Source organism: Scardinius erythrophthalmus (assembly GCF_964197995.2).
Source record: "Scardinius erythrophthalmus genome assembly, chromosome: 25".
Classification (NCBI taxonomy): domain Eukaryota; kingdom Metazoa; phylum Chordata; class Actinopteri; order Cypriniformes; family Leuciscidae; genus Scardinius; species Scardinius erythrophthalmus.
Window position 1 is genome coordinate 4,722,308 of NC_138245.1, and position 15,088 is coordinate 4,737,395.

General features: G+C 38.5%; 1 protein-coding gene across 2 annotated transcripts in view; it reads left to right on the top strand.

The window, feature by feature from the left end:
• cpne5b (copine Vb) overlaps window positions 1-15,088 on the top strand; it is a 207,456-nt gene that overhangs the window by 130,255 nt on the left and 62,113 nt on the right. For both annotated transcript variants that reach the window (XM_081358377.1, XM_081358378.1), the window contains 2 exons: window positions 5,301-5,404; window positions 6,096-6,200. In XM_081358377.1, coding sequence (XP_081214503.1) covers window positions 5,301-5,404; window positions 6,096-6,200 — 209 coding nt within the window. The remainder of the gene's footprint in view (window positions 1-5,300; window positions 5,405-6,095; window positions 6,201-15,088) is intronic.

Consider the following 15,088-nt stretch of genomic DNA (forward strand, 5'->3'; position numbering starts at 1 on the left):
ATTGACAGAGTGTGTTAAAGATATAAAAGATTGGATGACGCACAATTTTCTTTTATTAAATCCAGATAAGACAGAGGTAATACTTATCGGTTCAAAAAACCGCCCACAAAACCTCTTACAATACAACTTTAACATAGTAGGGTGTCCTGTTACTTTATCCTCTACAGTAAAAGACCTGGGTGTTATATTAGATTGTAACTTGTCTTTTGAAAATCATATTTCATATGTTACAAAAACAGCATTTTTTCACCTTAGAAATATTGCTAAATTACGTAACATGCTATCTGTTTCTGATGCAGAAAAGCTAGTTCATGCATTCATGACCTCGAGACTAGATTACTGTAATGCTTTATTAGCTGGTTGTCCTGCATCCTCAATAAACAAGCTACAGTTAGTCCAAAATGCCGCCGCTAGAGTTCTTACTAGATCAAGAAAGTTTGACCATATAACACCAATTTTATCATCACTACATTGGTTACCTATAAAGTTCCGTATTAATTACAAGGTATTGCTACTGACTTATAAAGCCCTAAACGGCTTAGCTCCAGTTTATTTAACGGATCTTCTATCGCCCTATAATCCATCGCGCTCTTTAAGATCACTAAATTCGAGGCTTCTGGTCATACCTAGGATATCCAGATCCACCAAAGGAGGGAGAGCATTTTCACATTTAGCACCAAAACTCTGGAATAGCCTTCCTGATACTGTTCGTTGCTCAGATTCGCTCTCCCAGTTTAAAACTAGATTAAAGACGCATCTCTTCAGCCAGGCATTCATATAATATTTTAATCTTACAGTTAAATCCGGTCTCTACTTCATAAACGCCAGAGGAGAACTGGCCCCCGACTGAGCCTGGGTTCTCCCAAGGTTTTTTTTTCTCCATTAGGTCACCTAATGGAGTTTTTCGGTTCCTTGCCACTGTTGCCTTTGGCTTGCTCAGTTGGGGATGCTTAAATTGATTAATCGATTCACCAGTGCTATTGATCTGCATTACCAAACGTGGATGTTTTACACCAGAAACAAACACTGATGTACTATTTTATTTAATACTGTGAAGCTGCTTTGATACAATCTGTATTGTGAAAAGCGCTATATAAATAAAGTTGACTTGACTAGGTGTCTGGAGAGTGTCGCGCCCCAATCCAGAACACTGCCTGACCAGCCGGATCTTCACGTCATGCCTGACGAACCTGTTCATCACGTCATGCCCGCCATGCCTGAGCCCTCGTCTTCAGCCAAGATGGCCGCCGCCTCACCGCTTGAGCCCTCAGCTAAGAGGGCCATCGCCTGAGCCCTCAGCCAAGATGGCCGCTGCCTCACCGCCTGAGCCCTCAGCCAAGATGGCTTCCGCCTCGCCGTCTGAGCCCTCAGCCAAGATGGCTGCCGCCTCGCCGCCTGCGCTCTCAGCCAAGATGGCCGCTGCCTCACTGTCTGAGCCCTCAGCCAGGATGGCCGCCGCCACGCCTGATACCTGTTCCCAGACCTGTTCATGCCCCAAGGACTGTCTATATTCCCAGACCTGTTCCTGTCCCTGTTCCAGAGTCTCGTCACGCCGAGACCGCCCGTCCAGAGTCTCGTCCCCTCGAGACCACCCATCCTGAGTCTTGTCCCGCCGAGACCGCCCTGCTTGAGTCTTCTGTCCCCGAGCCTGAGTCTTCTGTCCCCGAGCCTGAGTCTTCTGTCCCCGAGCCTGAGTCTTCTGTTCCCGAGCCTGAATCTGTTCCCGAGCCTTAATCTGTTCCTGAGTCTGCTCCCGAGCCTGAGCCTGTTCCTGACCCTATTCCTGAACTCCCACCCAGCCTCCCTCTTTCACCTCCTCCCTTCATCCCTTCCTCAACCACGCTGTTGCCACCTCCTGCTAGCCCCATAGCCCACCCACATGCCACCCACGTGAGGTAAGCTTGCGGGGCTACCAGTGTTCAGCACCAGCATGGTCGGTGGATCCCCGGTCTCCACCTCCAACCTCCGTGACCAGGACTCCACCTCAACCTGTCAGTCCATCATCTCAACCTTGGCTCCTACCTCCCTCAGCTCCACCGTGGCCCATCAGTCCACCAGCCCGGTCGGGCTCCCTCGTCCCCCCGGCTCTGCCTTGGTCGTTCCTCGCCCTGCCCTCACCTAGGGACTACACTCCTCTGGCTTCGACTCGTCTCTTCGTCCTTCTGGCTCCGTTGAGCTCCTCGCTCCCTCCAGCTCCACCTTGGTCTTCTGGCACTCTGGCTCCACCGCAGTCTTCTGTGCCCCCGCCCGCACCTCAGTCACCAGAGCCTGCGGCATTGCTATGTCCCGCCGGATCATCGGTGTCGCCTGGGCTCGTCAGCTCTCCGGCTCCACCCTGGTCTCCTCTCCCACCTGCTTCGCCCCCGTCAGTCGGCCCCATGGAGTCGTCAGCCCTGCCTCCTCCATCGGCTCCGCCCTGGCCGCCTGCTCCGCCCTGGCATAAAAAAAAAGCGGTTTCAGATCACCTGTATGAGGTGGTCTCGGCCTGCATGAGAACGAACTCTGAAAATTTGACTCCGTGGACCAACAGACCAGGCTTTATCACAATGGTTACGTTTACATGCACAACTTTTGTTTCAGTCGGTCTGAATTCATTCCGATTGATGAATCTGAATGTAGTGTTTACATGAACGCTAAACATGTGATGGGGTTGATGTGCGCATTTATGTCACAAGCTTCAAATCGGAATAGATTTTTTGACATGCTCACACTGCACGAATATAAACGAGTTTCCCGCTGTTTGCCCATAATGGGGCCTATTTTAACGATTGAGCCGTCAATCCGATTACTAACGGATTATTTGGTTGCATGTAAACGTCATATGGTGAGTTGGTACGTTGCATCAAAAGCAGCCGTGTTTTTCTGCTAACGCCTCTCAAAATGAATTGTGGGGTAACCTAGAGCAAAGACGAAGTGAAATGCCTAATTGAAATTTTACATATTTCAGAACTGTCCAAAACACATTAAAAACAGACAAAGCCTTGTTTCTTACTCAAAATAATAAAGATATGAAACTGATGGATGACCGCTATGAGTGGAATCCTGGAACATGAACAGGTCTGACCAATGAGAGGACAGTTACTCGCACATGACTTGAATTAACAAATTCTGTCAGTGGTCCGTTTAGAAATTTTGCCTTGTGAAAGTGATCTAAACCAAGAAGAAATTGTAACATTGTAACAAATTTGATACCTGTGTAAAATACTGCTTTTAAAATTGCTTCAAAATGATTGTGCAATAATCCAGCCCGTTCTCATCCTAGGGCGTCATATATTGACGCTTTTGACATTTCGTCTACATGGAACGCACATGGCACCCTTTAGCGTCAATATGAGACGCAGATAGAAATGGGCCAGAAGGCGCCTCCTAGCGGTCTAACCCTAACCCTACACCAGACCTAAACCTACCCATAACCGAACAAAGCTCTGTGTGTCTCATATTGACGCTAAAGGTTGCCATGTGCGTTCGATGTAGACGAAATGTCAAAAGCGTCAGTATATGACGCCCAAGGATGAGAATGCGTTGAATAATCAGTAACTTCTACAATAAAGCAATATATATATATATATATATATATATATATATATAATTTATTGTTATATCTTTCATTTGTTTCATTCTAACTGCTTTCTGCTAATAATATTCAGTTAATTAATATTATTAATATTAGTCACTTATAGCCTTTTTTTGTGCCATTAATCAATAATTCTAATTCAAGTATTATTGTCTTATAATTTTTGGGGTTTTCACTGATGACCAGTTCTCTCAGTGATCTTCGTTTCACATCATTTCAAGCTTATTTTGACTCGTAAGTGATTCAAAGTTGTGATTTACATTACCAAGTTTGGAATTAGTAAAGATTTGTATTTTTTTGTAAGAAATTGATACTTTTAATATTTAGCAAGGATGCATTAAATTTATTGAATTTGTATTGTTGCGTCACATTCAGTGTAGACAGCATCACTGATTATAATGGGTTCTATTTGCTTTAGTCGTGTTGCGCCGCTCGCGTCTGGTGTAGACGTGGTGTAAGAAGGAGAGAGTAGCTTTTAATTGCTCTGTTTCCACCATTCGGGATGATTTATGGACATTTTGCAAGGATGACAGGCAGGCATTATTAAAAAAACACACCGCCACAAATTATGTAATTTTCTTGTTTTATTTTTAACTGTTTTGAACTCATTATTTTCTCATCCAAATTTGTCGAGGAAGCATTTCCTCTTTATCCTCCTCAGAGAAAACACTCCTGACAACAACAGCCTTTAGATATTCAGTCAGTGTTTGTACAACTAATTGTCTTTATATAATGTCTATGTAAAACTTTCAAACCTTCAGAACGTAGTCTAATTTAATAACATGATCAAAAAATATATTTCAGACAGACTCGTTCTAGTTGAAATAGACACATCTTCCGCACTGAATGTGCTTCACCTTTGATCTCAAGGGCCATCTCCAAAAGTTACAGGCATGCGTTGATGCACATCCAAATTTATCGCAGCATGAAACTGTTGACCTGGAGTTGTTTCTACATGGCAGACATGATCATATTCATAATGACAAGTGAAGCAGAAGCTGATCACAGACCAGTGCTCCCCGTCACTGAATAGAGCTCAAATCCCAAAGCTTCATCCATATCTGTGTGTTCACCTCTACAAGATCACTGAACCTGCTGTAATGAGCCTCCCTTTCTCCCAGAAGAATTAGATGAAAGTGTTTTGGATCTATTCTTTCTGCATTGTAATCATTATAATGCATAATTCAGTGCAGATTTTGTGTTGTTGCTGTCATGTCAGCACAGCTCATACACCATTTTGTTCCTGCGAAAAATATATAAATATTTCAAATATATGTTGTATGTATATATGTGTGAGTGGGTGTGTGTGTGTATAGTGTGTATGTGTATATATATATATACAGTACTGTGCAAAAGTCTTAAGCATGTTAATATCAGACAGACTCAATGATGGTGAGATCAGTACTGTATATGTATATGTGTATATATATATCCACCACAAACAATGACTAGCAAAGAGCAACTGAAAAGCACAGACTCAAATACACAAAAATCAATGATAATTAAAGACAGGTGTAACTAATGATGGTAACTATAACAACTAATACGACAACAAGGAGGGAGGCACAGAAACCAAACAGGAAGGAAACAATGAGAACAGAGAATGCACTTCAACATAAAAGTCCAGACAAAACAAAAGGCACAGTACCAGGATCGTGACAATAGGCAATATATAAACATAGTTTTGCCATACAGCACTGATATATTTCTCTTTTTTTCTTTATAGGACAGTGCAACCATGCAGTTCTGTGCCAACAAATTGGACAAGAAGGACTTTTTTGGGAAATCCGATCCCTTCATGGTCTTCTACAGAAGCAATGAAGATGGCACGTAAGTGTCCTACATCGATTTGTAACTGTGAAAAGAATATTTCCCATGATTCTCAGCGCCCAACCTCACCCCCATACTGTAAGACTGGCAAAACATGTTGCTGCACTGTGGGAAATTCATGGGCTGGAAATGAATCTGTGTGTGCGCACAGAGGAAGAGGAAAAGTCCTTCTATGTAACCCAGAGTTCGTATCAAAGCTTCTTTACTAAAGTGACCGGCGTATCATGTTTTCAAGAGCCATGATCTTGTAGTTTGCTCATTTTGTCTTTCAGATCAAAAATACTCAACGGAGCAACTAAAAAAAGCTCTGGAGAGTCAGACAGTGTTTAAACAGGTTTAGGGTGTTTTAATGATGCTGATGAAGGGGCTAATAATCACATTTTAAGTAATATCTGTTTATAGAATGGAAGGATGATACTTTTTGAAGTTTGATAATTAGGCTAAAATGATCTTTGGAGAGCATTTTTATAATTTACATGAAAAATAAAGAGAAATCTCTGATTTGCAAAGTCTAAAAAACCAATGTGATGTCTGTAGACTTACTAACACTTTGCAAACCATATGGTTTGTCAGCTTTGATCACCATGAGATAAACAGAGCAGGTGGCGGATGACAGTCGTATTCGAGTTTCCTCAGAAGTTTTGCAGTGCCTCGATGTCTTTGTGTTTTTCTTCGTTCTCTCAACATGAAGGTTTACAATCTGCCACAAGACAGAGGTGGTGAAGAACACCCTCAACCCTGTGTGGCAGCCGTTCACCATTCCAGTCAGAGCTCTCTGCAATGGAGACTTTGACAGGTAAGTAGTTATTTGAATGTCTTAATTACGTGAAAATGATATATAATACACCATTTCCAACACAACCAACAATTTTGCCTTTGATAATGTTTTTTTAAAGAGAATTATAGTTGGTTACCAAGGAGACAGCAGTGTCAGTGAAGAGCTTGAGATGAAATATGAGACTTGTGCGTATTGGAAAAACGTGCATCTACCTACATTTGTGCAAAACTCCAAAAACCTACAGTATACTGTACAAAAAGAGGCAGTAAAACACTAACACACTGTAACTTGAATTTCTTTTCACATAAATTATAATTAATGGTTACAATCATAATAACGATTACTTATCGATTTAATAAACACTTATTTCCATGCTATTCTTTGCACAATACGATGTTATGATCACAAAACACCTTTACCATAGTGCATGATTTTTAACATTTGCATCACATAACCAGCCCCATTTGTGTGGCTTTTACTGATGTACTGTAGTAAACTTGCTTGTTAGCTCACCTGGTACAGTGTTGCTCTTGGATTTGATTGCTACAATAGTAATTTCCTGCTATAAATGATATCAAAAGTGGAAACGTTGGTCAGAAACAAACTGACCACCGACTGCAACTTTCAGATGGCATGTTTATTTTTTAGCTCAACTGACATTATAGAATGGAAAGCACGGGATTGTGGGATATCAAAGGCAGCGAAGGATACATCTTGGTAACACTTTATTTTAAGGTGACAAGTTACACTTTACTACATGTACTTACTGTAGTAACAGTAAAGTATGCATAGTGACAACTAACTAATTCTAAAGCAAACCCTAACTCTATAGTAAGTACATGTAGTTAATTAATATTAATTAGTACTTAAATGAGTAAGTACAATGTAACTACGTCACCTTAAAATAAAGTGTAACCTACATCTATGCTACCTTCAATAATCGATCCGATGAAGGGATCTCAGGGAACAGGAAGTGAAGCGAACATTGGATTCGGATGTGACTTAATGCCTTCCTACTTTGGAGTACATCCTCCGAAGGCAGCATTTTTAAGATTTCGGACACAGCAAATGGAAACATGCACTAGACTAGACGAATGTGTTTGACCGTTGCGCTCGCGTCTTTTGCAGTGTCTCACGCATGACACGCCATTCTAAAAACGCCATGCGCAAGTTAAAATCAGTTCGACTTTGAAAAAAACTAATCTCGAGACCTTGTGTTTTCCCCATTCCACTGCCAGCATCTCGCGATTTACAAAGTAAAAACACGTTCTGTGTGAACTGGCCCTTAGAGAGAATTAGTATGGGCTGCTGGTGGTGCTTGAGACTTTCATTTAGTGTTTTTCTGTAAAAAGCTAACAATAATGATTTTTTTATGACATAAAAAAAAAATTTGTATTTAGCCTAACTTACAACAGTGATAGATGACTTGATCACGTCTTCCCTCAGGTAGATTGCATATTTTTTGTCGGAGCTGGATATTGGTGCTCATCAGTGTTGTAATGTAACGGAGTACAAATACTTCGTTACTGTACTTAAGTAGAAATTTCACGTATCTGTACTTTACTTCGTTATTTAAATTTATGTCAACTTTCACTTTTACTCCACTACATTTCCTAGATAAAATGTATACTTTTACTCCGCTATATTTCCACTAAGCATCTTCGTTACTCGTTACTACAAAATAAAATCGGAAGAAATGTGTGCGACAATAAGGGAGGTTTGGCGAATCACTGCTCCTAGATTGCAGTACGCACGCTCCGCACGGCGCGCGCTCTATTTCAGCGTAATGCTTGTTTGTTGCCATGCCAAAGGAGGAGGAAGCACAACTGAAACCGCCATGGAAGCATGAGCACCTGCTGGAGGACCTGGAGCACGTTTAACCAGAGCTGCCAACTCTCACGCATTCACCGTGAGACACACATTTACCTCAGGAAAGCCATTTAATAAACATAGGCAAGAAAAAAAAATAGCTATAGAGAGTATTTTGCTAAATATGTGTTCTATATTCTATATTTATTATATTTTTACTTATATCATTAAAGTTTTTTTATTATAATAATAAAAAATGCATTATATTTAATTATTTTTAACCTTAAATAATAGCCTACTACCAGCTGATAGGGCTCTCTGTATGTTTACAGCATTAGGTTCGTTTTTTTTTTTTTGAGAAAAATTAACGCCTATCTTGTGTAGCCTACCTAATATTTATACAAATGAGTCAAAATTAAATAAAATCACAATTGAATTGAAATAATAAAAAAGCGTAGCTTACCAGAAATTGTACCATGTAAACATTGTACCATGTCACTAAACCTAATAAAATTCAGTTTAATTACAAAAATGTTAGTGACAATCACAATACACTTATTGTGATGCAATTTTTTTTACAGCTAAAGGTACATGCAGTGGGAAATAAACGATAACACAAGTAGCCTACAGTACAGGCTACACAGTCCCTCCAGTTTTTCGCGTTTTCGTGATCACTGAATTCAACGCATAATCCCCCAAAAAAAAAAACTTTTACTTTTACTTCAATTACTTAAGTACATTAAATATCAGAAAATTACTTTTGATACTTAAGTACAGTATATATCAGATACTTTAAGACTTTTACTTAAGTAATATTCTAAAAGGTAACTTTCACTTCTACCAAAGTCTTTTTCTAGTACGATACTTGTACTTTTACTCAAGTATTGCTTTCTAGTACTTTATACAACACTGGTGCTCATGAATAATAATCAATATGTCTGCATTCGCCTAAACTGATTTGCTGAAATCAGTGGACGTTGAACGGGAATCGCCTGTAGTACACTTCCCGCTGGGAGCGACCTATCGGTCTTTATAGGACAGGTCTTATAGCCTTTCTCGAAGGGCTATGTTTGCAAATCAATGATTGTCCAAAAAAATAATAATAATAATTAATTCTCAATGAAGAGTTTGATATGCTCTCTCATATTCTGGTGGTAGGCATATGCCTACACAAAATACAGGACAAACTGCATTATGTACACTGCAAAAAATGCTTTTCCTACTTAGTATTTTTGTCTGGTTTCCAGTCCAAATATCTAAAAATTCTTAAATCAAGATGCATTTACTAGATAAGTAAAATTAGATAAGATATTTTTCCCGGGGGAATTAATCAAAATTAAGTGAGTTTTTGCTTAAAACAAGCTAAATTATCTGTCCACGGGGTAAGAAAAATAATATTAATTCAAACAGAAACAAGATTATTTTTCTTACCCCATGGACAGATAATTTTGCTTGTTTTAAGCAAAAACTCACTTAATTTTGATTAATTCCCCCGGAAAACAAGACATAATATCTTTTTTACTACTTTAGTAAATGCATCTTGATTTAAGAATTTTTTTGATATTTGGACTGGAAACAAGACAGCATTTTTTGCAGTGTATGGGTTTAATATGGAACACTACTTTGATGTCTTAAATATGGGATGATTCCGTATTATACTGAATGGTTGGCAACCCTAAGCGAGGTTCACCACCCTGTCACGACCAATCAGCTTGGGGAACCAAAACCGTGCGTCTCAAAATTACGTTCTTGTGCTGTAGCTGCTCTCCAGGGTTAATCTCTCGTGACAGGCACCACGCTGCAATATGCCGCTGAAATGTCCCGCATGCCACGCCAAATCAGGAAGTGAGGCTTTTCATAGTGCCTGCATTCAAAAGAAACATTTGTCAGTGGCAAGAGTTTATGGCGGGTTTATACCTGTTTGTTCGACCAATAGCAATAGAAACGTATTTGTAAAAGTCAATATTTCTGCCACTAGGGTTGCAAAAACACTTCATCTATGAATGTGAAGAAATGATGAGCTGCAACTTATTGTTCACTCCAAAATTTAAAAAAGAAATATGTATAATTGTGTGCTGCAGGGATGACATATCTTTATACAGTAGGCCAAAACCCGTAAACAAGTTGCATTTTAGCAGTTCCAGTTCCGTTGTCCCAAAGTGAATATGTTTTTGGTTAAAAGCCTAAAATAAGGTCTGGTGAACACAAGCTCAAGATATTTTCAAGTTTTATTCTAAAACATAAAATACATCACTAATACCAGCTTGTGTTTTTTTAAAGCTTTTACTTCTCTTGTAAAATGCAATTGCTAACAAGTGTCTAAATGGGACTACAGAGGTTGTCTGGGACATTAAACATCATCAGCAACTCATAAAAATGTTGCTTGGGTTGGGTACCGAACTCTGTACTTTTAATGGCACCGACTGGATTACGTCGGTACTACCGAGTAACGATTCACATTGAATCAATCTGTGCCAAATTTCGGTACCTGTGAATGAGTGGCGCAGATGCACGGTTTCGTTTACCACACACACACACACACACACACACACACACACACACACACTGAAGCATGCGTGACGCTCACTGTGTTTTTCAGTGTATGAATGCATTTCCAGAGCCGCTCTGAGAGTCACTGAAGCTCATCAGAATTTTACAGTTTCATTTAAGAAAAACTCTTAAATGATTATATCATTAACACACAGAAACTTAAAGGTCTTCACCACAACCTGTCAAAATAAATTTCAGTTTAATTTGATAATATATTACTGTTGTACAGTAGAATTTAGATATCTCAATTTAATAATAATACTAACACTAATAATAAGAAATTACTATCAAAAACAATTTTTTAAGGAATAATCACAATTTTTCTTCTGTTTCATGTTTTATGTCTTCATTTGATTACTAGAAATTTCACAACACAGAATTTGTGGAAAACAAAACATTTCATTTTTATTATTATTACTAAAATGGTTGTTTTTATTCAGGCATCACAGACAATGGCAGACAGTGACCAAGGCAGCTCTGGCATAATGTCAACAACACTTCTACAAATGACACTAGACAAATGATTTATTGAGGTAAACATACCTAAATTACCGAATTGACCCTAAATTAACCCTCTGGGGTCTGAGCTGTTTTCTGGGCCCTGGAGGTGTTCTGACATGCCCTGACATTTGTGGTTATTTCTGTTACTTGTGACATTTTCATGGCTAAAGTCTAATTACACTGTATTCAGCACAAACTCTGCTACAATAATATATCAGCAGCATGTGTGTAGAAGTTTGTAGTTTTGAGATAATGACATTTATGCGTGGTTTGTGAAAATACCAAAAAAAATTCTCACTGAAATAAGGTCAAGTAATTTAATTTAATAAGTAATTTAAGTTTATAGTGCTACAATGTGAAGAAAATCCAAAGTAAAGTTTTAAAGTTGGTTACACTTTATAATAACTGCACGCTATTAATCATTAGCTAAGCATTAATAAACTGTTAATTCATCATTTATAAAGCATTAATAGACATTAATAAGCAGTTTATAAATGCTTTATTCTTGATTTATAAGCATATCTATAATGTGTTAAATAATTGCATACTTTATTAATGATCAATTTATCATTTCTAAATGAAGTATTGCTTTATTTACAAACCAGTTATTTAGGAGTTATCAGTGGTTCATAAGATCACTTAGAAAGTGTAAGTAAATGCTTAATAAACGATTTAAATGTACATTCATACATCTTCGATGTTCTGTATCACTGTGTTGTGTTTGTGTTTTAGAAGATAACTGAGCCTTTAAATCTCCTTTGTAAATGCTTTACAAGGCATAACTAGTCCTCACTTTAGATGAGCTCACAAAAATAGTTAACTGACCACTACTAAATGCTTTATAACTACCTGAATTAACCATGAATTACAGTAGAAATACATGTTAATAAAGCATTTATTAACACACTAAGTAACTATTACTATATGTCTGAATAATAAGATGATGTACATTTAAATAGTTTATTAATCATTTACTTAGACTTTCTAAGTGATCTTATGAACCACTGACAACTCCTAAATAATTGGTTGCAAATAATGCAATTCTTCATTTAGAAATGATAAATGATCATTAATAAAGTATGAAAATACAATTATTAAACATATTATAGATTTATACTTGCTTATAAATCAAGAAAAGATATCATCATTGCAGCGTCACAGTCAACGGGGTACAGTGTTGTATGGACCCCACTGACTCTCAATGAGAGTGAGTTAATAATGACAGATTTTTTCATTTTTTGGTGAACTAACCCTTTACCTCTGTGTTACAAATCCTTCAGCCGGTTTCATTTGAAATATAAAACTCTTTCTGTATTCAGCTCATCACACTGCAGAGCCCTGGCACTCAGGCACGGACATATCTTTGACAGGCCATACACATCTTAAAAGAGCGCTAACAGCAGGGAAATAAACCGGGACAGTGAATATATATGGAGCATAAATAACATGATGTTGCAATGCCACCACAGGCGGTTGTCCTTTGACCTGTGGCGATATGTGTAAACGACGTTCCCATAGAGGGCAGTGTCAGTATATCACCCATGCATTTATAGGGGAAACAAATTATAGTTCCAGAGCCCATTAAAATAGATGTCAGTGTGCATCCATTTTACTCCAAGCTTCATAAGAGTAGATATGAAACATACCCCACACGTCTCCATGGTTTTATTCTGATCTCAATTCATTTGAGATGTTAATGAAATGAATCACAGATGCTTTACTTTAGGTTAAGAATAAACCTCGAAGAGGATACATGCCTCGTTTTATCTATGAAAACCTTGGCTAAAGTTTTTCGCAAATTCTGGAGGAATCAGATTTTCACTGATGTTCCTCTTTCAAACGACGATTGTCAAACAAAATATATGAATGTTTTACCAAGAGACCGCCACAATTTTGCAATAAACGCTGGTGTTGACATTCAGTGTGGCTTTCCCGTCCCACACAGATACGTTTTTCATGCAACGCCTGAAGCGTCGAGAAACTCGTATCAACATTTTGGTTTGAGGTCAGTGTATGGGAATTAAAGACAGCTCTGGATTGTACCTTCTGCCTTAAATATCTTCTTCCCCGCCTCCCGTCTTCGCTGTTTGGGCTCAGAGCACAATCTATTTTCTCCTCCTCTGTTGTGAGGATGATAGACAGCAGCCTAGGGAGCCGTCTTGGCGTCTGCTCTCTCTTACTGTCAGGGAACATGACGCCCAGGTGACAGATGCTCAGAGAGGTGCTCACACTACTTTGAAGATAACGAACGTCAAAAGACGCTACCTCCCACAATCCCACGGAGGGAGCGCTTTTTAGATTCCTTACTTCCTCGACTACAGGAGATTTTCTGATATTTTGCGTTAGCTTTGCCTTGCTGGTAAGGTGGGCAAAACTTTTGCCTACAAGTCAAACGACAGTGTTCAGGTATCAACACTTTGTCAATATAGCTGTTACCCACATACAACAATGGTTTGCTAGTTGATAGTTCCCAAAAGTGACAATTCTGTCATCATTTACTCACACTTGTGGTGTTCCAAACCTACATGATTTTTCATTTTCTGTGAAACACAACATTTTGAATAATGTTTTTGTCCGTACAATGAAAGTCAGTGGGGTCCAAAACAACATTAGACCTGCTGACTTTAAATGATTGGCTAAACAAACCCAAAATATCTCCTTCTGTGTTCCCCAGAAGAAACAAAAGTCATGCCGGTTTGGAATTGCACGAGCTGCTCACGGAGTTTACGGATATCAAGGGACATATTAGCCTTTTTCATTCGCTTAACAAAAAAAAAAAACATCAAGACAACTCAGCAGAACTGAGCCAGCAACCCCAGGACATTCATTTGCACTTTTATTCCAGAATCACTGTGCCTTTATTTATTCACGTTCTCCATAAACGGCTGTAATGATTTGTGTGGGAGTTCTGGACTGTTTGCAGATAGGAAGCAAACAGGAACTTTTTGCCGGACTATAGAGTTTTCTGAAATGCCTCTCAGTCTTGCTAATGAGCAAGCTTTAGGAGACTGTGTTTCATCCTCATTAATATGGGCAGTAGCTAGCTTGATTTCTTTAGAAAATGGTGTTGATGTAAGCCGTTGAGCGAACACCTGCCAAAGGATGCTTTCCCCGACGCTTTTGTTTAATTGTGACTGATGACTCAATTTAGGCCTTCGCATCAAGAGGCAAGTCTTGCTCAAGTGTCTGAATTATTCAGCCATGGAATCCTCCTGAATCAACACAACATAATGGTCATTATTTTCCTGGAATAAGCTGATTTTGTCACTATTATCTGTTGTACTTAAAAGTGGTAAGATGAACCCTAACTTTAAATCATCTGTTATTTTCTTTTGATACACAATCAATTAATGTGTTAAGATGACATTTGGTTACATCAACATTTGTGAGATTTATTCCATTTTTGCTTACATTTTCTTTTCTTTTTTTCTCATTAGATAATTGCGATTTGCTGAATTAATTTTATGCTGGATAATGGGCAGGTTTTTATTTATTTATTTATTTTTTGCTATAACTGCTAAATTAGCAAAGGTATCCATTTATTTCCCTCAAATAGTATATTGGATGATGCATCATAATCCTGTATATGCTAAACTCATCTGTAAATATGCTAATTTTATGTAAATAAGCTCATTATACAGAAGATACGAAGCCCACCGCAGTTTTCCTGATCCAATTAATGATGCGTTACTCCTGCCTGAGGAAAGCAGGTGGTAAACTGAAGTTTTAACAATACATGTTCTTGCATATGTTCTTACATTTTCTATTGATTATGGTAATGATAAAAAAGTAAAAAGTAATTTATCAAAAAATGTAGAAGAGCATTATAACTGGGCAAATATCCAAGTCGATTGCGCTTTAAAGAGCCAATATTCATGTGTCTGGGATGCTGAACATCACAGTGATGTTGTACAGGAATTATGCTGTTCAAATTGCATTCATCCTTAAATTTTGGGCCATGTTGGCACCATTACTTGATGTGCATTTGTAAAACAACACAGACAGTGCATGCAAGTTCCTAATGTTTTGATTTGTGAAACACACCT